The sequence below is a fragment of the Planococcus citri genome, chromosome 1, assembly GCF_950023065.1.
Source record: "Planococcus citri chromosome 1, ihPlaCitr1.1, whole genome shotgun sequence".
Taxonomy (NCBI): Eukaryota; Metazoa; Arthropoda; class Insecta; order Hemiptera; family Pseudococcidae; genus Planococcus; species Planococcus citri.
In genome coordinates this window covers 7,944,832-7,965,349 of record NC_088677.1, presented here as the reverse complement: position 1 = coordinate 7,965,349, position 20,518 = coordinate 7,944,832, and the positions used below count along the sequence as shown (strand labels likewise).

At 36.9% G+C, this 20,518-nt stretch overlaps 1 protein-coding gene across 1 annotated transcript; it reads left to right on the top strand.

The window, feature by feature from the left end:
- Nucleotides 1-7,660: 7,660 nt before the first annotated feature.
- Nucleotides 7,661-16,957, top strand: LOC135846578 (uncharacterized). Its single transcript, XM_065365767.1, has 2 exons — nucleotides 7,661-7,932; nucleotides 14,547-16,957. Exon 2 carries the CDS (start codon nucleotides 14,547-14,549, stop codon nucleotides 16,938-16,940), a length of 2,394 nt encoding a protein of 797 aa, XP_065221839.1. The 5' UTR covers nucleotides 7,661-7,932; the 3' UTR covers nucleotides 16,941-16,957.
- Nucleotides 16,958-20,518: the final 3,561 nt, after the last annotated feature.

The following is a 20,518-nucleotide window of genomic DNA, read 5'->3' as shown; positions in this document are numbered from 1 at the left end:
CCCCCCCCCATTTGATCAAGAGGGTCATTCCACGTCAATTGGACCAAGAAGTGGTAGGGGTTTCGGGGATTTTTTTGAAATTTTTCCTGTGGAAAGACCTTCCGAAAGGATGACCAATGGCGTAAATCTCGGCCCTCTAGCCTATTTTTAAAGGCAGCCAGGGGGTGTCAAAGTTTTCAAAGAACTTAAATTATTATCCATTTCTGCAGTGGATTACTCGATAACTGTTAGCTATGTACTGTGTAACGATATCATGCACGTATGTGCACAATTACTTATCTCTGTGAGATATGACTATGTACCAGTGTACTACACTTGATACCAAATATATTCAATCGTTTTGTAGTCTCAGACGAGACCAGTTGTACTTATTTAACATGGTAGCGAGCGTTGAGCTCGGAGCTTTCAGTGAGCCTGATTTTTCTCGTAGTGTTTAGTGAAATGGTATTTTCTCGCACTGTTTTTTCGCAATTTGACTGATTTTTGCGGTGTTTTCGCTATTTGAATTGTACTTGCGATATTTTTGGCGCGTTTTAGTCGCGATTTTTGAAACGAATTTGATTTTTGCTCTCGTTGATCGATTTTTTGGTCAATTTTTCGTCGTTTGTCGTTGTATTTGAGTCGTTTCAAGTTCCTGTTTTCGAGATGGCTGAATTTACTGCAGTTCCCAAGTTCGATGGCACTGATTATATGTCATGGCGATTTCGTTTGGACACATTTTTAGAGGCAAAAGATTGTATAGATGCTCTGAGTGCAGCACCAGCCGGAGCAACGGATGCTATCCTAAAGGCCAAGAAACAAGAAGATGCAAAGGCTCGAAATTTCATCGTACGTTTTATGACAAATGATCAGCTGGAGCTGATTAGAAATGAAACTACAGCCTATGGAATGATAACGGCTCTCGATGAAATTTATGCAGTGACCACTCAAGCTGCACAAGTAGCTGCTGTAACTCGTTTATCCGATCTCAAAGGTGTTCGTTAGCAGATTTCAAGCTGCTCTAAATATGGTTCGATCTTCTGGGAAAATTCTGGATGACGATTCCAAGCTGCAATATTTTCTGATGAAATTGCCAGAAAAACTGTCTCATTTGGCCGATATTGTGGATGTGTTACCCGCTGGAAAAAATAAATTCGCCTACGTCAAGGCCAAGTTTTTAGCCCTAGGGAACAAATTTGAGTCTGAGGAATCCGAAACTGAGCCAAAACCCTCAACATCGACAGCATCAACTGTTACCGAAGAATCGAGTGAAACAACCAAGGACAAAGAGGTTTTTAATGTTCGAAGAAGAAATGGGTCAAAAGGAGGATGTTTTACCTGTGGAAAGACTGGCCATATCAAGAAATATTGTTGGAAAAATAATCGTAATCGTGGTAGAGGTGGTCAAAATCGGCGATTTAATGGCAGAGGTCGTGGTAATTATCGTAATAATAGAAATGATAACCATAATGATAGTCGTAATAATGATAGGTCTGCTGAATCGTTCTTAGTTGAGGTTGATAAAAAAATTGAGTTAGGTGAAAAACAAACAAATTCGTGTATGAGAGGATCCAATATGGTCTGGCTTTTGGACAGTGGCTGTACAGACCATATTGTAAATAAAAAAGAATATTTTTCGAAATGTATTGAGCTAAAAAGTCCTATTAATGTTAAAATGGCTGATGAATTCCCCTGTGTAGCCAAGTATATTGGTACTGTTTGTGTTAAATTTAAGGTAGATAATGTAATTACTCCTTGTACCATTAAAAACGTCCTATTAGTCGAAGAGTTGCCTCACAACTTACTGAGTGCTAGTACTATCGATGATGCTGGTTACAGGAGTCTAGCTGGAGATGGTAAAGTACAGATTTTTAATCGAGATTGGAATATTATAGCCGAGGGTGTGAGGCAGGGTAAGTTATATAAGATAGAATGCGAATATTTTAAGGAAGATTCGAATGTGTTTTCTGTCTCTAAGGTGAATAATGATCGTAAATATTGGCACAGGGTGTTGGGTCATGTCAATTTCTATGACTTGAAGTCTTTATGTCAAAAACAGCTCGTTGATGGTCTACCCAGTGAAATTTCTAGTCAATATGTTGAATGTGATATCTGTAAAAGGAACAAAATGAGATGTGTGCCATTTGGAGATGGTAGGTCTAGAGCTAGAGAGATTCTCGAAATTGTTCATTCTGATGTTAGTGGTCCTCACAATACTGTTGGTTATCTTGGTCAGCGTTTCTTTGTGACATTCATAGACGATTATAGTAAGTTTGTAAAAGTGTACACTGTGAAGTCTAAGGCTGAGGTCCTTGATTGCTTCAAACATTATTATAATTATATGTGTACGTTAACTGGTAAAAAGATCAAACTCCTAAGGTGTGATAATGGGTCCGAGTATATAAATAGAAATTTTTACGATTTTGAGGCAGAGAAGGGTTTTCGAATTCAAAATGTACCAACCTATACTCAACAGCTGAATGGTGTTGCGGAGAGATATAACCAAACTATCATGGATAGGGCCAATTGCCTATTTGACGAGGCAAGGATAAGTAAGAGATATTGGCCTGAGGTTGTAAAAACTGCTGTGTTTATAGGGAATCGTTTGTTGAATAAATCAATTGAAGAGAAAACTCCATTTGAAATAATCCATGGTAAGAAACCTGATGTCTCGGAGTTAGTGCCTTACGGTTCGTCATGTTTTGTGAGAATTCCTGATCAGAAAAGGCCTGGAAAGTTTTCGAAAAAAGGAGTTCAGGGTGTTATTGTTGGTTTTGAAGATACAGGCTATAGGGTTTTGATCTCAGGCGAAGTCACTGTAAGTAGGCATGTTGATATCATTGATAATTCGAAGAGTAGGATAGTTTACCTTGAGAGTGATGATGAGGATGATAAGAGCGAGAGAAACAGTGGTGAGAATTTGTCAAAAGAGAGTGAGAGAGCGATTCCGAGAAGGTCAGCTCGTGAAAAGAAGGTTCCTGAGCGTTATGGCGATCCTGTTGCTTATTTTGTGCAAGTTGGAGCTCCTCAGAGTTACGAGGATGCGATTAATAAACCTGATTCGAATGAGTGGCAAAAGGCTATGGAAGTTGAAATGAGTAATATTGAGAAAAATGATACTTGGAGTTTAGTGGATTTACCTGATGGAAAAAAAGCTCTTGGAGTAAGATGGGTCTATTGTAGGAAAAGTTCAGGCGCTTACAAGGCTAGATTGGTTGTTTTAGGGTATCAACAGGAGGAGGATGCGGAACAGAGTTATTATTCACCTGTTGTGAGTATGACTGCTGTGAAAATTTTCCTGGTCTTATCTATTATTAATGGCTGGGAGATTGAACAACTTGACGTTGATGCCGCATTCTTGAATGGTGAAATCAAGGATGAAGTTTATGTAAAGCAGCCTAAAGGGTTTGAAAAACGTCCGAATCGTGTTTGTAAATTGAAAAAAGCTCTGTACGGATTGCGGAAAAGTTCTAGGTGTTGGTATGATTGCCTACATGATTATCTGGTATTATTAGGTTTCGTCTGTTTCGAAATAGAAAAGTGTATTTATGTATTGATAGAGAAGAATCTTGTGGTGTATATTTTGGTATTCGTAGACGATTTGTTGCTTTGTGGTAATAGTATTGAGCTCATCGAAAAAATAAAGAGAAAATTATGTGCCAGATTCTCAATGAAAGTCCTAGGTAAGGTGAAAAATTATCTTGGTATAGATATTTCGATTAAAAATGGTGTCATGTCGTTGAATCAATGTAAATACATTGAAGAATTGGCTGAAAAGTATTGTGTAACTAATGCTCGAGATCGTTTTGATACACCAATGGAGATTGGCTTGAAGTTAATGCCAGATAAAGAGTCAGATTGTGATTTGCCTTTTCGAAGTCTAATTGGAGCTCTATTGTATATTTCTGCGGCTACAAGGCCGGATATTTCGTTTAGTGTATCATACTTGAGTAGACTTCAGGCTGGATACACAAAGGAGCATTTTGAGTATGCCCTACGTATTCTTTCGTATCTGTATTCCACTCGTTCTCTGAATTTGAATTATTTTAAAAGACATGAGACTATTTTAGATGCCTATGTTGATTCTGATTTCGCTAGTGATACGTATGATAGGAAATCAACAACAGGCTACGTAATTCGTTTGTATGGAAATCCGATTGTATGGAAGTCTTTGAAGCAGGGTGCGGTGACAAGAGCATCTACCCATGCTGAATACTATGCTCTTGCTGATTGTGCTCAAGAGACTGTTTGGGTAAAATGGCTGATATCTGAATTCGGATGTAGTGTTGGAAAGGTCAAGGTATTCGAAGATAATTCAGGGGCTAGATTTTTGGGTAAGAATGGAAATTTTACAGGCAAGAGTAAACACATTGATATCTCTAAACGGTTTGTGACAGATCTTGTCGATAAGGGAGAGATTCAGATTTGCGAAGTAAAGTCTAATAAGAATATTGCTGATACGTTTACGAAGGCGTTAGGTCCTAGCCTGTTTGAAAAATTTAGGCAGGAAATATTAGGTACGTAATTATCGATGAATAGGTACCTACTAATGTGTACTTGTTTTGTAATGGAAAATTTCGTTTATGTAATATGTGTATTTTATACAGAAATCTAGTCTCATACCTGTTTAGAAATATATTGTACCGTATTTTAACGTCTATTTTATCTATGTATTTTATCAGATATTTTAATCATATTTAATCGTGTGTTATTTTATTGAAACAATGTATCATGTGCTATATTGGCTTATATTTGGTGTAGTCACGATGTAGTTGGAAAATATTTAATTGTAATCGAAATGGTAATTTGTAATCGTATATATGAATCGATATGATCGATAAATTGAATTAATTCTCGAATAGTATTGTACGTGTTTTAAATGGTTGAATTTCCCTTAAAAATTCAAGGTGGCGTGTTAGCTATGTACTGTGTAACGATATCATGCACGTATGTGCACAATTACTTATCTCTGTGAGATATGACTATGTACCAGTGTACTACACTTGATACCAAATATATTCAATCGTTTTGTAGTCTCAGACGAGACCAGTTGTACTTATTTAACAATAACCGCGATACCTACCAAAATGGGACTTTTTCTCATAGTTAGGGGTTTTGAAAGGCTTTTTGGTGATATCATAAAAATCAGTGTTGCCACTTTTTTTCGTACAAAAAATTAGCTCAAAAAGTTTCGAAACGTATTTTTCGTATCGTTCCGACTCTCAAAAATTCTGAAAAAAATATATTATGAACAACTTTTCACGCTGAACAACATATTAAAAATTTGGGATGGTACCATGTTGCAAAGTTGATTTTAAAAAATTTGAAGTTTGCGAAAAAATGCGATTTTCTGATTTAAAACATGAAAAAAAGTTTTGAGTGGTGAAGTTGACCCATTTGACCACTGTTTTTACGTATCTGTTGAAAAAGTTGAAAAAAACCCTTTCACTCGATGAAATGAACTCCTCACAAAAAATCAAAATTCGAAGAGATATTTTTATTTTTTTATTGCGAGGGTAATTTTTATCAACTTTTTCATGAAATACGTCAGAAAGAGGTCAAACTAAGACAACTGAATAAATTTATACTTTTTTTGATGTTTGGAATTGAAAATTGAATTTTTTCGAATTTTGATTTTTTTGTGATGAGTTCATTTTATCGAGTGAAAGGGGTTTTTCAACTTTTTCAACAGATACGTAAAAATAGGGGTCAAATGGGTCAACTTTACCAATCAAAACTTTGTTTCATGTTTTAAACAAAAAAATCACATTTTTTAGCAAACTTTAATTTTTTTTAAATCGACTTTGCGACAAGTTACCATCCCAATTTTTCAACATGTTGTTCAGCACAAAAAGTTGTCCATAATATATTTTTTTCAGAATTTTTGAGAGTCGGAACGATATGAAAACTACGTTTCAAAACTTTTTGAGCTAATTTTTTGTACGAAAAAAAGTGGCAACACTGATTTTTATGATATCACCAAAAAGCCTTTCAAAACCCCTAACTATGAGAAAAAGTTCCATTTTGGTAGGTATCGCGGTTATCGAGTAATCCACTGCTGAAATCGATGATATTTTAGGATCACTGAAAACTTTGACACCCCCTGGCTGCCTTTAAAAATGAGCTAGAGGGCTGCGATTTGCGCCATTGGTCATCCCTTCGGAAGGTCGTTCCACAGGAACAATTTCAAAAAAATCGCCGAAGCCCCCCCCCCTACCACTTCTTGGTCCAATTGACGTGGAATGACCCATCGGCCATCTCAGCCCTATAGATAAGCCTGGAAGAAATAGGGGGGGGGGAGGATTACGATAAGAAATAAGAAATTACTTGAGGGATTTTTTAAAGGGGAGGGGGGGGGGTGTTGAATTGAAATATACATTCAAGTTCTTAGCCAAATTTTTGCAAAAAATGTGAAATTAAGAAAAAAAAAACAAAACATGAAGTTATTAGAGATGAATTTTTAAAAATTAACTATCAATTTTAAAATTGATGAATGAATATTACATCATGTTTGCTTGAAATCAAATTTAAGTCGAATTCTTCAATTTCGATTGTAAATATTTCAAATTTACTATTAGCTTTAAAATTTTGAAATTTGAATAGGTAGTGTTTTTTTGAAAATGGAAAAAGAAAGGTAAATAGGATCGAGTAAAGCGAGGGCAAAAGCTCTCATTAATGTGTGATTCAAAATCTAAAAAAGTCGAAAAATAAGCCCTTTTCTACAAAGTTTGTTCAAAATTCCGTTAAAAGGGAGAAAAATTTTAAATTTGAAAAAAAAAGGTAGGACTTTAGTAGGACTAATGGGACCAGTAGGACCTGTTAGACACCTTGATTTTTCGATACATGTGTTTTTATCTGCTCATAAATTTTTACATCAATTTCATTTTCAAGTACGGTATTTTTCAATTTTCGAACCAACTTTTTCAATTTTTTATTGATTAATGATTTTTTAATCATTTTGCTTTGCTCAAAAAACGGAAGAAAAAAAGCAAAAAAACGAAAAAATAACGGAATTTTTTTCGTTTTTCGTTTCGTTATAGCATACCGATTTTTTTGTAACGTTATAATTTCGTTATGGTTTCTTTTGTAGAAAATTCCGTTTTCTTTTATCGTTTCGTTATTGTAACGGAAAAAATTCCGGTTTTTTCGTTTTTCGTTACGTTATGAATAACGTTATGACAACACTGGTAATTGTTATGCCCATAATGGGATTAAATTTTCAGTAACGTATCGTAAGTTGATGATTACTACTCTGCTACTGTAGTGAATTAGTGATTTGAAATTCAGCAGGGGAGGAGGCTTCAGATTGGCTTGAAACTAGTGACAATCGATGTGGGGTAGGAGTAGGAGGATTGAAGTACATAAGTAAGTAGTACATACCTACAAAGAATAGGAAAAATCATTGTATTTCGTGCGAAGTTTTCATTCACAAATACTTATGTGATTTCTCTAATTTTGAAAAGAAAAGTATACCACGTTCTACCTCATCATGTCGACGTCACAACAGTCGATGGCCCATGTAAGGTAAGGTAAGTGTAACCAATACAATACACAACGCGCAACGACCAGCAGGTTACAGCATACAGCGGCGCGTAAGGGGAAATCAGCAAAATCAGCTACACGGAGGGGTAGTCTGTCTTAGTGTTTCACGCAGTTAGTACGAGTATCATTGTATCAAGTATATTGTGTACTTACGAAATTACGAACTACGAAGGGTATTGCTTCTATGTATTTATTTGCCCGTGTTGGCTGTTTGATTTTCCGACGATGATTTGATTTCTAGTGTGAGTAGTCACTAGTCAGTACTACGTGTGTCTTATCTTATCTAATGCGACTTCTTTTCGTGTATTGTAATCGACTGTGCTCTAAATAGTTGGAGATCGGAGATCTACAGATTAATCGAACAGCTGTTTTTCGTTTTTCATTCTATCGTCTTCTAAACTTATATGAAAGGTAAGCATAATAATAGTATATTACAATACAAGGACCAAACACTCTTCGGTTATACTGTCTTACTTGACTACCGCGTTTTTTCACCACTGCCACTAGAATTTACACAAAAATCATCATATTTGATGATTATTTGTATTTTCAGAGTGGCTGGGTGTAAAATTTCAGGTAGTCAAGTTCGTCCGTCAAACCCACTGTACTTTAAGACGAACTTGACTACCTGAAATTTTACACTGAAAACCGTAGAAATTGATTAATAATCATCCAAGACAGAATTAATAAGTACTTACACGCGAATCAACTACGAGAATTGAGTATAGAAGTGAGAACTGGGTGTAAAATTTCAGGTTGTCAAGTTCGTCCATCAAACCCACTGCACTTTAAGACGAACTTGACTATCTGAAATTTTGCACTGAAAACCGTAGAAATTGATTAATAATCATCCAAGACAGCAATTGATGAGTACTTATCTATACATACGCGAATCAACAACGAGAATTGAGTATAGAACTAGAAGTGAGAACTTCAATGAAAACTGAGAATTGAGAAATGAAAACTTGTACTTTGTAGAAATTAGAAAATAAATGATTGATAACGGTTAAGATGATAAGAATTTACCTGTAAATACACACAAATTACCGCTTTGTGTTTGTTTTGTTTATGTAGGATTTTGAACATTTTTTTTGGGAAAAACTAACCAATCAATTTCTTTTGGCATTTTTTTATCCCCCCCACCCCTGAGCTTTCATTTCCCGCTCAAAGTTGTATTTGGAATATTTGATTAGAAATTTGGTGATTAGTGAGGAATTTAATTTAGATTATGGATGAATCAGAACGGATTTTAATGGATGCGAATACTATTTAAAATAATGTTACTAGTTATACATACAGATTTTTCGTCAAAATCAAAATAGATGATACTAGGAAAAAATGGCGGACAGATTTTATTGGTTCTTATCAGTAAAAAAGAGGCCAATTTCGAGCCGATGTCGCTTCTTATCAGTGAATTCCGGGCCAAATATCCTGAAAAAGTACTACTTTTTGCTTTTTTTTCCGCGGTTAAATATAATTTTAGATTAAAATGCAGCAAAAGTAGCAAAACTGAAGTATTTTCGACGGAGAATTCATTTTTTCTGGTCAGTTTTCTAAAATTTCACATATTCAAAGAGAATTCTTCGAAAAGTGCCACTTTTACGCGATATTTGGCCCACAATTGATGAAAAATGTACTGATAAGACCAAATCCGCCATGTTGTGACGTCAGTCTAGTATCCTCTATTAAACGAACTCGGTAAATTTGAATATTAATGTTATTACTACAAGATTTGGAAGTAAGTAATTGCAAAATTTTCTTTTAGTCCGGCAGGCGGCATATGACAATAGGAATAATTGCATCCCCCCGCCTATCCTCCGGGACAACTTTTTTCTTAAAGGGGACATCCTAAGAAACATTTTAAAGCAAACTTGCCCAAAAAAAAGTTGGCCTTACTTACAAAATGGCGGCCAATTTTGATTGACAGGTCAGCCGAAATCGCAGATTTCACGTTTCAACATAGGGCTTGCACGAAATTTTTTTCAAACCTTACAAAGGTAGATCGAAAGATCATGCAAAAATTTATCACCTGTCAAAATTTCAAGTGCTAAAGTGCGTTTTTCGATTTTTGGCGAATTTTTGAAAATAAAATTTAGGCCAAAAATGAGAGGAAAAATCAAAATTTTACCAAATTGACATAGAAAGCTGAATTTTGGGGTATACCCTATTTTCGACGTGTCAAATCGATTGGAAACGGTTTCAACCCGTTTTGAGCACTTCTGGAGCCTCCAGCAGATTTTGAAACTTGAAATTCCCACAAAATTCCATCAAATTGGAGTTGTAAAGCTGAAATTTATTCTAAAAACTAATTTCAATACGCTACGAAGTACTGCAGGTGAATTTAAAGTCGTTTTGGAGCCTCCAGCGGTTTTTTGAAAATTCCTGAATCCTCCAGCGGATTTTTGAAATCATCAAAAATGGAGATGGAAAGCTGAAATTTACTCTACACTCCAATTTTAACCCCCTCTGAAGACGACTCCAGGTGGGTTCAAGTCATTTTAGAGCCTCCGGCGACTTTTTTGAAAATTGCTGGAGCCTCCAGTAGATTTTTGAAACTTGAAATTCCCGCAACATTAATTTATCAAATGGAGAAGGCAAGCTGTAATTTACTTCGCAGACTACATGATGGTTTCAAATGGCTTTGAAGCTTCCAGCTACTTTTAGGAAATTTCAATTTTCCAAAAAAACGCCATACAACCTTTCAAAAAGTCGCTGAAGGCTGCAAAACGACTTGAAATTCACCAGCAGTCAACTTCGTAACGTATTGAAATTAGTTTGCAGAATGAATTTCGACTCTCCATCTCAGTTTGATGAAATTTTGGGGAAATTTCAAGTTTCAAAAATCTACTGGAGGCTCCAGTAATTTTCAAAAAAGCCGCTGGAGGCACGTTTTTCAAATGTGTAAAACAAAAAATGTTGAACGTCAAATTTCACCCTAGAAAACGTGTTCAAAAGGTTGTCAAAACGCTAATCTGCTGAAGTTAGCGATAATTGTAATCATGAGCTCTATGAATAAAAGAATACCAAAAAATTCAAATTGAGGTCAAAGCAATTCAGTTACAATTTGCACATTCATTACAATGCTTGGTGAAAAAAATCCTTCAAAATGAAAATAATCGCGAGTCAAACTTACAAAAAGTTACCAAGAATGTGCAAATTATTCTATGTAAAATTGTTCAGAAAGTCTAATGGTCGGGGTGGCCGCGTAAGGATCACCTGCACCCCCTGCCGATCCACCGGGGCAACTTTTTTCTTAAATGGGGAGTCTTGAGGAACATTTCCAGCCCTTGTCCTCAAAAAAAAAAAAGTGGCCCTACTTACAAAATTGTGGCCATTTTGACTGACAGCCTAGGTCAGCATAAATCGCAGATTTTGCGTTCCCACATAGAACTTGCACAACGTTTTTCAAACCGTACAAATAAGGTAGATCGAAAGATCAAGAAAACATTTATCACCTGTCAAAATTTCCAGTGCTAAAGAGCGTTTTTCGATTTTTAGTGAATTTTTGAAAATCAAATTTAGGCCAAAAATGAGAGAAAAAAATCAAAATTTTACCAAATTGACTAAGAAAGCTGAAATTTGGGATATACACTATTTTCGACATGGCAAATCGATTGGAAACCGTTTCAACCCGTTTTGAGCAGTTCTGGAGCCTCCAGCAGGGTTTTGAAACTCGAAATTCCCACAAAATTCCATCAAATTGGAGTTGTATAGCTGAAATTTATTCTAAAAACTAAATTCAATACGCTACGAAGTACTGCAGGTGAATTTCAAGTCGTTTTGGATCCTCCAGCAACTTTTTGAAAATTCCTGAAGCCTCCAGCAGATTTTTGTAACTTTAAATTTCCACAAAATTTCATCAAATGGAGATGGAAAGCTGATATTTACTCTACACTCCAATTTTAACACCCTTTGAAGACGACTTCAGGTGGGTTCAAATCATTTTGGAGCCTCCAGCGACTTTTTGAAAATTACTAGAGCCTCTAATAGATTTTAGAAACTAAGTCGTTTTGAATCCTCCAGCTACTTTTTAAATTTCAATTTTCCAAAAAACGCAATACAACCTTTCAAAAAGTCGCTGATGGATCTAAAACGACTTGAAATCCACCAGCAGTTGACTTTGTAGCGTATTGAAATTAGTTTTCCAAATGAATTTCGGCTTTCCATCTCCATTTTGATGAAATTTTGGGAGATTTCAAGTTTCAAAAATCTACTGGAGGCTCCAAAACGACTTGAAATCCAACTGCAGTTGGCATCGTAGCGTATTGAAATTACTTTGCAGGTTAAATTTCGGCTTCCCAACTCCATTTCATAAAATGTTATGGGAATTTCAAGTTTCAAAAATCTGGTGGAGCCTCCAGTAATTTTCAAAAAGTCGCTGGAGGCTCCGAAATGACTTAAACTCACCTGCAGTCGTCTTCAGAGGGTGTCAAACATGGAGTACGGACTGCGGAGTAAATTTCGGCTTTCCATTTCCGTTTGATGAAATGTCTTCAAAGTTCCAAAAATCTACTGGAGGCTCCAGTAATTTTCAAAAAGTCTCTGGTGGCTCCAAAACGACTTGAAATCCACCTGCTTTTGACTTCGTAGGGTATTTAAATTAGTTTGTAGAGTAAATTTCGGCTTTCCATCTCCGTTTGATGAAATTTTGTGGGAGTTTCGAGTCGGAGGCTCCAGAACTGCTCAAAACGGGTTGAAACAGTTTCCAATCGATTTGGCATGTCGAAAATAGGCTATATCCCAAATTTCAGCTTTCTTGGTCAATTTGGTAAAATTTTGATTTTTCCCCTCATTTTTGGCCTACATTTGATTTTCAAAAATTCGCCAAAAATCGAAAAACGCACTTTAGCACTTGAAATTTTGACAAGTGATAAATTTATACCTGATCTTTCGATCTACCTTTGTACAGTTTAAAAACTTTCGTGCAAGTCGTATATGTTGGAACGCAAAATCTGCGGTTTATGCTGACCTGTCAATCAAAATGGCCACAATTTTGTAATTAGGGCCACTTTTTTTTTTTGTGGACAAGGGCTAGAAATGTTTCTCAAGACTCCCCATTTAAGAAAAAAGTTGTCCCGGAGGTTCGACCGGGTGGTGCAGGTGATCCTTTTGCGCCCCCCCCCCCCCAGAATATAACTCAAAATCAGTACCTAATTGCAGAAAATACAAATTTCAATTTTCGAAAATTGTAACAAAATCTTCTTCAAATCCAAAAAATACCATACACACGTGTTCAACAAATCTTACCAAAATTCAAATTTTTGAAAAAAAATTCCAAAATTGTACGAAAAAGTTATCTATAATTCGTTCTAGATAATGGATTGGTTCAGTTCAAAATCAGATGAAAGTGAATGAAAAAAAGTGACTCCAAAAAAAAGTCAAGTAATAAATTATACAAAGGTATTCCGACGAATTTTTTGATTGTTATCTTACAAGGGTCATTTCACATCAATTCGAAAAAGAAGTGGTGAGGGGGGGAGTCGACGGTTTTTTTGAAATTTTTCCTGTGGAAAGACCTGAAGGGATGGCCAATGGCGCAAATCGCAGCCCTCTGACTCTTTTTTAATAGTCCGCCATATGACAATAGGAGTAATTGCACCCCCCCCCGCCGATCCTACGGGACAACTTTTTTCTTAAAGGAGACATCCTAAGGAACATTAAAGCAAACTTGCCAAAAAAAAAAGTTGGCCTTACTTACAAAATGACGGCCATTTTGATTGACAGGTCAGCCGAAATCGCAGATTTTGCGTTTTAACATAGGACTTGCACGAACTTTTTTAAACTTTACAAAGGTAGATCGAAAGATCATGCAAAAATTTATCACCTGTCAAAATTTCCATTGCTAAGGTGCATTTTTCGATTTTTGGTGAATTTTTGAAAATCAAATTTGGGCCAAAAATGGAAGAAAAAATTAAAATTTTACTAAATTGACCAAGAAAGCTGAAATTTTGGATATACCCTATTTTCGACATGCCAAATTGATTGGAAATGGTTTCAACCCGTTTTGAGCAGTTCTGGAGCCTCCAGCAGATTTTTGAAACTCGAAATTCCCACAAAATTCCATCAAATTGGAGTTGTAAAGCTATTAAAATTTATTCTAAAAACTAATTTCAATACGCTACGAAGTACTGCAGGCAAATTTCAAGTCGTTTTAGATCCTCCAGCGACTTTTTGAAAATTCCTGAAGCCTCCAGCAGATTTTCGAAACTTTAAATTTTCACAAAATTTCATCAAATGGAGATGGAAAGCTGAAATTTACTCTACACTCCAATTTTAACACCCTCTGAAGACGACTTCAGGTGGGTTCAAGTCATTTTAGGGACTCCAGTGACTTTTTTGAAAATTACTGGAGCCTCCAATGGATTTTTAAAAATTTTAAATCAACTTCACCAGTCAAAACTTTTTTTCATATTTTAAATCAAAAAATCGAATTTTTTGCAAACTTTCAATTTTTTAAAACCGATTTTACGAAATACGAGTAATGTCATCCCAATTTTTTAATTGTGTATTATTCAGCATGAAAACTTGTACCTACATAATATATTTTTTTCAGAATTTTTGAGAGTTGGAACGATATATGAAAACTACGTTTTGAAACATTTCGAGCTAATTTTTCGTACGAAAAAAACTAGCAATACTCAAATTTTTATAATATCACCAAAAAGCCTCTTAAACCCCCTAATTATTGGAAGAAGTTCCGTTTCGATAGGTACCGCGATTATCGAGTAATCCACTGCTGAAATGGATTCTATTTCAAATTCACTGAAAACTTTGACACCCCCTAGCAGCCTTTAAAAAAGGGCTAGAGGGCTGCGATTTGCGCCATTGGTCATCCCTTCGGCAGGTCTTTCGATAGAAAAAATTTCAAAAAAATCGCCGGACCCCCCCCTCTACCTTTTGTTGGTCGAATCGGATATTGAATAAAAAACTTTGCACCTGAGGGGGTGGGACAGACTTCGTAGAAATCGTGAACTTTACCTTATCCATTACCTATGAATAATACCTACTTATTTTCTTTCTTACAGATGCCCAATATTACGGAGATGTTATGTATGTTCTGCTTGAGATCAGTGACAACCACGAGTCCTGTCTGCGAGAAAGATGATACCGTCAAAGAATACATCTCGATCTCCCGATGTCGTCACCTAATGCATATGAGCTGCTTCGTTTTTGCACATCCTGCAGATCCGGTAACCTGTCGACACCCGAAATGTGCTCAAGTTATAAACTGTAATCAAGTAGACGTGATCGAGGCTAATCTTAGAGATCGCACTATAGTAGAAAACTTGGAGGAGAAAAGTAACCGTGTTGACGAATTAACAGCACATCTAACTCAAGCGACGTGTAACCTAGAATTGATAACCCGTTTGAAGGTAGCTGAAGACAAGATTGCTGAACTCGAAGCTAATGCTGAGCACCATGCTGAACTTATGGTGGAAGCCGAGAAACGCACCAGCGAAGCCAAAGCTGCTGAGCTAGATGCTACGAAGCGTTATGACGCAGCTGAGGATAAAATAGCTCAACTCGAACTTTTAGTGAAAGATGCAGATAAACGCGCCAGTGAAGCCAAAGCAGCTGAGTTGAAAAAAGCTCAGAAACGTTACAACGCAGCTAAAGACAAGATAGCTCAACTCGAAGAGGATTCAAAGCACAACGCAGAACTTGTGGCCGAAGCTAACAAACGCACCAGCGAAGCCAAAGCTGCAGAGCTAGATGCTGAGAAGCGTTACAACGCAGCTGATGATAAGATAGCTCAACTCGAAGCTAATGCTAAAAAGAACGCAGAACTTTTATCGGAAGCTAATAAACGCGCCAGCGAAGCCAAAGCTGCAGAGCTAGATGCTGAAAAGCGTTACAACGCAGCTGAAGATAAGATAGCTCAACTCGAAGCTAATGCTAAAAAGAACGCAGAACTTTTGGCCGAAGCTGAAAAACGCGCCAGTGAAGCCAAAGCTGCTGAGCTAGATGCTAAGCACTACTCAGAACTTGTGATAGATGCTATTAACAAACGCGCCAGTGAATCCAAAGAAGCCGAGTTGAAAGCTAAGAAGCGTTACGACACTGCTCAGGACAGTATAGCTCAGCTGGAAGCTAATGCTGAACACAACTCAGACCTTGTGGCTGAAGCTAACAAACGCACCAGTAAAGCGAAAGCAGCTGAGCTGGATGCTACGAAGCGTTACAAATTAGTTCTTGGGAAGTTGAGCAGTCTGGTTATTGCCTGTAGGTGTACCGCCTCATCTGATTTCAGTGTTCTTATCTCGAAGGACTGTAACAGTGTTCCACTATTTCCGCCAAATGTCGAGCTGTCGCCTCCGGGACCAACGTCGCCAATTGCTCCAATTTCTGGTTCAAACAATGTGCTTGAGCTTGACCAAAATCCGGAGGTCGTTCGAGCAGATTCGCCAAATAGAGAATGTCTCACGATGGAATCGATTGCAGATTTTCCAAACGCGTTGGCAGATTATACCCCGATGAGTCCACCTGATGGCGATGATACATCCTTGCTGTTTTCAGAGTCGATAGATATTGCAGATAAAGCAGGTGCTTCTAGACCCTCCAGATCAGCCGGTACCAGTACCAGTTCATATCGCAGAAAAATGACGTCTCAAATTATTGCCCAAGAAGATGGCTCGCCTGCTGCCAAACGATGGAAAGGTGCCAGCGAATCGAGCACTCGTGACTACGAAAAATACTGGCAGCGCTTTCATATAACACCACCAAAGTTGAACCCTTTCTTTCCTGTGAATTCTTTTCCAATGGGTTACACTGTTGCTGACATTCAAGATACTGAAAACGTGGGTAAAGTGGCCATTCTTGCCTACGATGTGTTGCTACTCGGCGATGGTCACTCATTAGGCGTCGCAAATTACATCCTCAAAGGCAAACCATTCAAAGATCAGCTTTCTGAATCTTTGTACAGACGAGACCTCGGTATCGTCGATCTAATTGCGACTCTGAATCGTTTTGCAGCGCTACCAGAAAGGATTATTTTGTCCATTGGTAGTTGGGATGCGACCAATAATATGCCATGTTCGAAATTTCTCGACCATTTTGAGGATTTGTTGCTGATTTTCATGAAATGCCAGGTTAAAGTTTTGTACACTCTGCCTATTATTACTTACCCAGGTATGGATGAGAATAGAAAATCGATCGACGAGAGTTTGAGTACTGATTGGGGCAAGACCTTTGGTGGCCAGTATGAATTTTTATCCGAGATGGTATCCAGTGCTATAAATGTCCAGCTCCCAGTGATCGATGATAAGGGTCCGGTGTATGAACTGGACGAATACGCGTCGTTAGCGGCAGCCATTCGTAATCGTCTCATTCCTGTGGCGGCTGTGGAAACGACGTTACCTACCAAAGATGCAGAAGAAACAAATGCTTCTTTATCGAGTCCAAGTGGACGTCAATCCTGATGGATGAAAGTAGTAAGGTACAAATGAGCAATTAAATTCAGGATTATACCTATTCCATTTAAAAATACGAATTTATCAGAAAGTAGGCTATACTAGAAAGCTTTTGAACCGGATAAAGTGGAATCGAAAAAGGACTCCTAAACATGTACACCACCAGTCAAAATTTCAGATGCTGAAATTCATTTTTCAAGTTCTGGCGAATTTTTTAAATTCAAATTGAGCCAAAATTGGAAAAAAAATCAAAATTTCGGAAAATTGACCTAGAAAGTTGAAATTTTTTTTTTTTCCTATTTTCAACATACCAAGTCGATAAGTAACGGTTTCAAACTGTTCTGGAGCCTCCAAAAGCGAATTTTTGGTTTCTCTAGTTTTGAAAAAAAAAAAAAAAAAAACGCTGTAAATGGGGTGAAAATGAACTTTAGCTCCTAAAAACTCAGATTCATTATAATCGTGACCTTTTTGATCGATTTAGGTACGTATGATCAAAATCATTTTGTACCTACGGGTTTAAATCCAACATTTTCTTACCTACAAGAGAACCTCTTGAGGTGTCCGCCTCCGATTTGAACGGGAGCGCGATTTTTGGAAAAAGCATGTTCTAAAACCTCCAAACCCAAATTTCCAGCTGCCCAAGTTCATTTTTCGATTTTTGACGAATTTTTGAAATTCCAAAATTGACTGTTTTGGCAATTTATGCTTTTTTTAAAAAGTACGTTCTTGATCAATAAAAATGTTCAAAATAAATCCTAAAACTGATATTAACCCCCCAAATCCAAATTTCGTCATTTCCAGCCATTCTGGAGCCTCCAGCGCAATTTTACAATTTCTCCAGAATTTTGAATTTGCTCCAGAAGGCGTGAATATGAAGTTGGGCAGTTAAAAATGGAGTTGTGTGTTATACTCGATCTGTTTAACAAGTTTATCCACATTTGAGTCGGTTTTGAGAGTGACCCCTCAAAAGTGGCTTTTTGACCAGCTTTTTTCAAAATTAGAAATCCAAAAAATCAAAAGTTTCCCGTTTGTGTGGAAATTTTTGAAATTCACGCGAATCGCTGTAATTTGTCCAAAACTAACCCCTCAAATCCTAATTTCACAATTTCCAGCCATTCTGGAGCCTCCAGCGGGATTTTTCAATTTCTCCAGAATTTTGAATTTGCTCCAGAAGGCGTGATTATGAAGTTGGGCTGCTGAAAATCGAGTTGTGTGTCATACTCGGCCTGTTTAACGAGTTTATCCACATTTGAGCCGATTCTGGAGGGGACACCTCAAGAGTGGTCTTTTGACTAGCTTTTTTTCAAAATAAAATATCCAAAAATCAAAAATTTCCCGTTTGCGAGAAAAGTTTTGAAATGTGCGCGAATCGCAGTATTTCGTCATGAACTAACCCCACGAGGGCGAATCTTGTCATTTCCAGCCATTCCGGAGCCTCCAGAACCATTTTTTAATTTCTCTAGCATTTTTAATGTGCTTCAGAAGACGTGAGTGAATATGGAGTTAGGAAGCTAAAAATCGAGTTGTGTGTTATACTCGACCTGTTTAACGAATTTATTCACATTTGAGCCGATTCTGAAGGGGACACCTCAACAGTGGTTTTTTGACCAGTTTTTTTTGTCAAAATAAAAATATCCAAAAATCAATAATTTCTCGTTTGCGAGAAAATTATCGAAAAATGCGCGAATCACTGTATTTCGTCATCAATCCAGCCCATGAGGGTGAATTTCCTCATTTCCAGCCTTTCTGGAGCCTCTGGGGAAATTGAAAAATCGCGCTGGGGGCTCCAAAATTGCTGGAAAGGGCGACATTCGCCCTCGTGGGGTTAGTTCATGACAAAATACTGCGATTCGCGCAAATTTCTAAAATTTTCTCGTATACGGGAAATTTTTGGTTTTTGTACTTACCTACATATATCTATTTTTATTTTGAAAAAAAGCTGGTCAAAAAACCACTCTTGAGGTGTCTCCTCCAAATTCGGCTGAAATGTGGATAAATTCGTTAAACAGGTCGAGTATGACACACAACTCGATTTTCAGCAGCCCAACTTCATATTAACGTTTTCTGGAGCAAATTCAAAATTCTGGAGAAATTGAAAAATCGCGCTGGAGGCTCCAGAATAGCTGGAATTAGCGAAATTCACCCTCGTGGGGTTAGTTCATGACAAAATACTGTGATTCGCTCAAATTTCTAAAATTTTGTAGCGAACGGGAAATTTTTGATTTTTGAGTATTTTTATTTTGAAGAAAAGAATTGGTCAAAAAACCACTCTTGAGGTGTCCCCTCCAGAATCGGCTCAAATGTTGATAAACTCGTTAAACAGGTCGAGTATAATACAAAACTCGATTTTTAGCTGCCCAACTTCATATTCACGCCTTCTGGAGCAAATTTAAAATTCTGGAGAAATTTAAAAATCGCGCTGGAGGCTCCAGAATGGCTGGAAATGACGAAATTTGGGTGGGGGGGGGGGGTAATATCAGTTTTAGGACTTATTTTGAACATTTTTACTGATCAAGTACCTACGTACTTTTTTTAAAAAAGCATAAATCACCGAAATAGTCAATTTTGGATTTTCAAAAATTCGCCAAAAATCGAAAAATGAACTTGGGCAGCTGAAAATTTGGTTTTGGGGGTTTTAATACAGGCTCTTTCCAAAAATCGCGGTCCCGTTCAAATCGGAGGCGGACACCTCAAAAAGTCCCTTGTAAAGTATATGATTATTTTTGAAAAAAAAAATGCAGAAATCGTCTTTCATCGCGAACGTGTGAACAAAATTAGCAGAAATTTGATTTGTACTCTTATTTTTGACCAGCTGAGTCGATTGGTGATAGTTTCGAACCATTCTGAAACCTACAGCTCATTTTGATTTTTTCGTGTCTTCAAAGATTATTATCACTGGAAAAAATTTTGAAATTGAACAGGCCCAAAGAGATTTTAAAAATATGGTCCTCAATTACTCGAATGGGTCACAAAGACAGTAACTCCAAGTTGATAGGTGCTGAATTTCATTTTCACCCTATTAACGGTGTTTTTTCGAGAACTAGGTTAATTTGCTGACAATTTGATTTTTTCTCATTTTGGCCCGAATTTGAATTTTTAAAAATTCGCCTTAAATCTATAAATGAATTCCAGAATCTAAAATTTTGACTGGGGTATATTTTGGGTTTCTCTCTCGATTCCCATTTTGTCCGGTTCAAACGTTTTTGTGCCATTTGGGATACTTCCCTTGTTACGATGGATTCTTAATTTTGCCTTGCCTACTTCAGCAAAAATTAACGTGTGATTTGCAATATTCATATCGTGTTTTGTATATGTATGTTACCAGAGAAAAATTGTACTCGTACGTTCCTGTTTTCTGAGCTGAAACCAGGGATTCTCGGCCCATCATTATCAATTTCAAGTGCTTAACTATTCCAGAATGGTTTTTATTTTATTGGAGCTTATTCACGACATAGTATGTAATGTACCTGCATTCGTATCGTTTGCAGAGTAGCTTACTTACCTAAATTTTTATATTTTCGTTTTTCATTTTATCATTGGGATTTCAATCTTACTGTATTATTCTATAAATGTGCAAAGTCTCATGT

What these genes read in the sequence shown, in the direction of transcription:
- LOC135846578 (XM_065365767.1), top strand. Translation starts at nt 14,547, where the DNA reads ATGCCCAATATTACGGAGATGTTATGTATGTTCTGCTTGAGATCAGTG.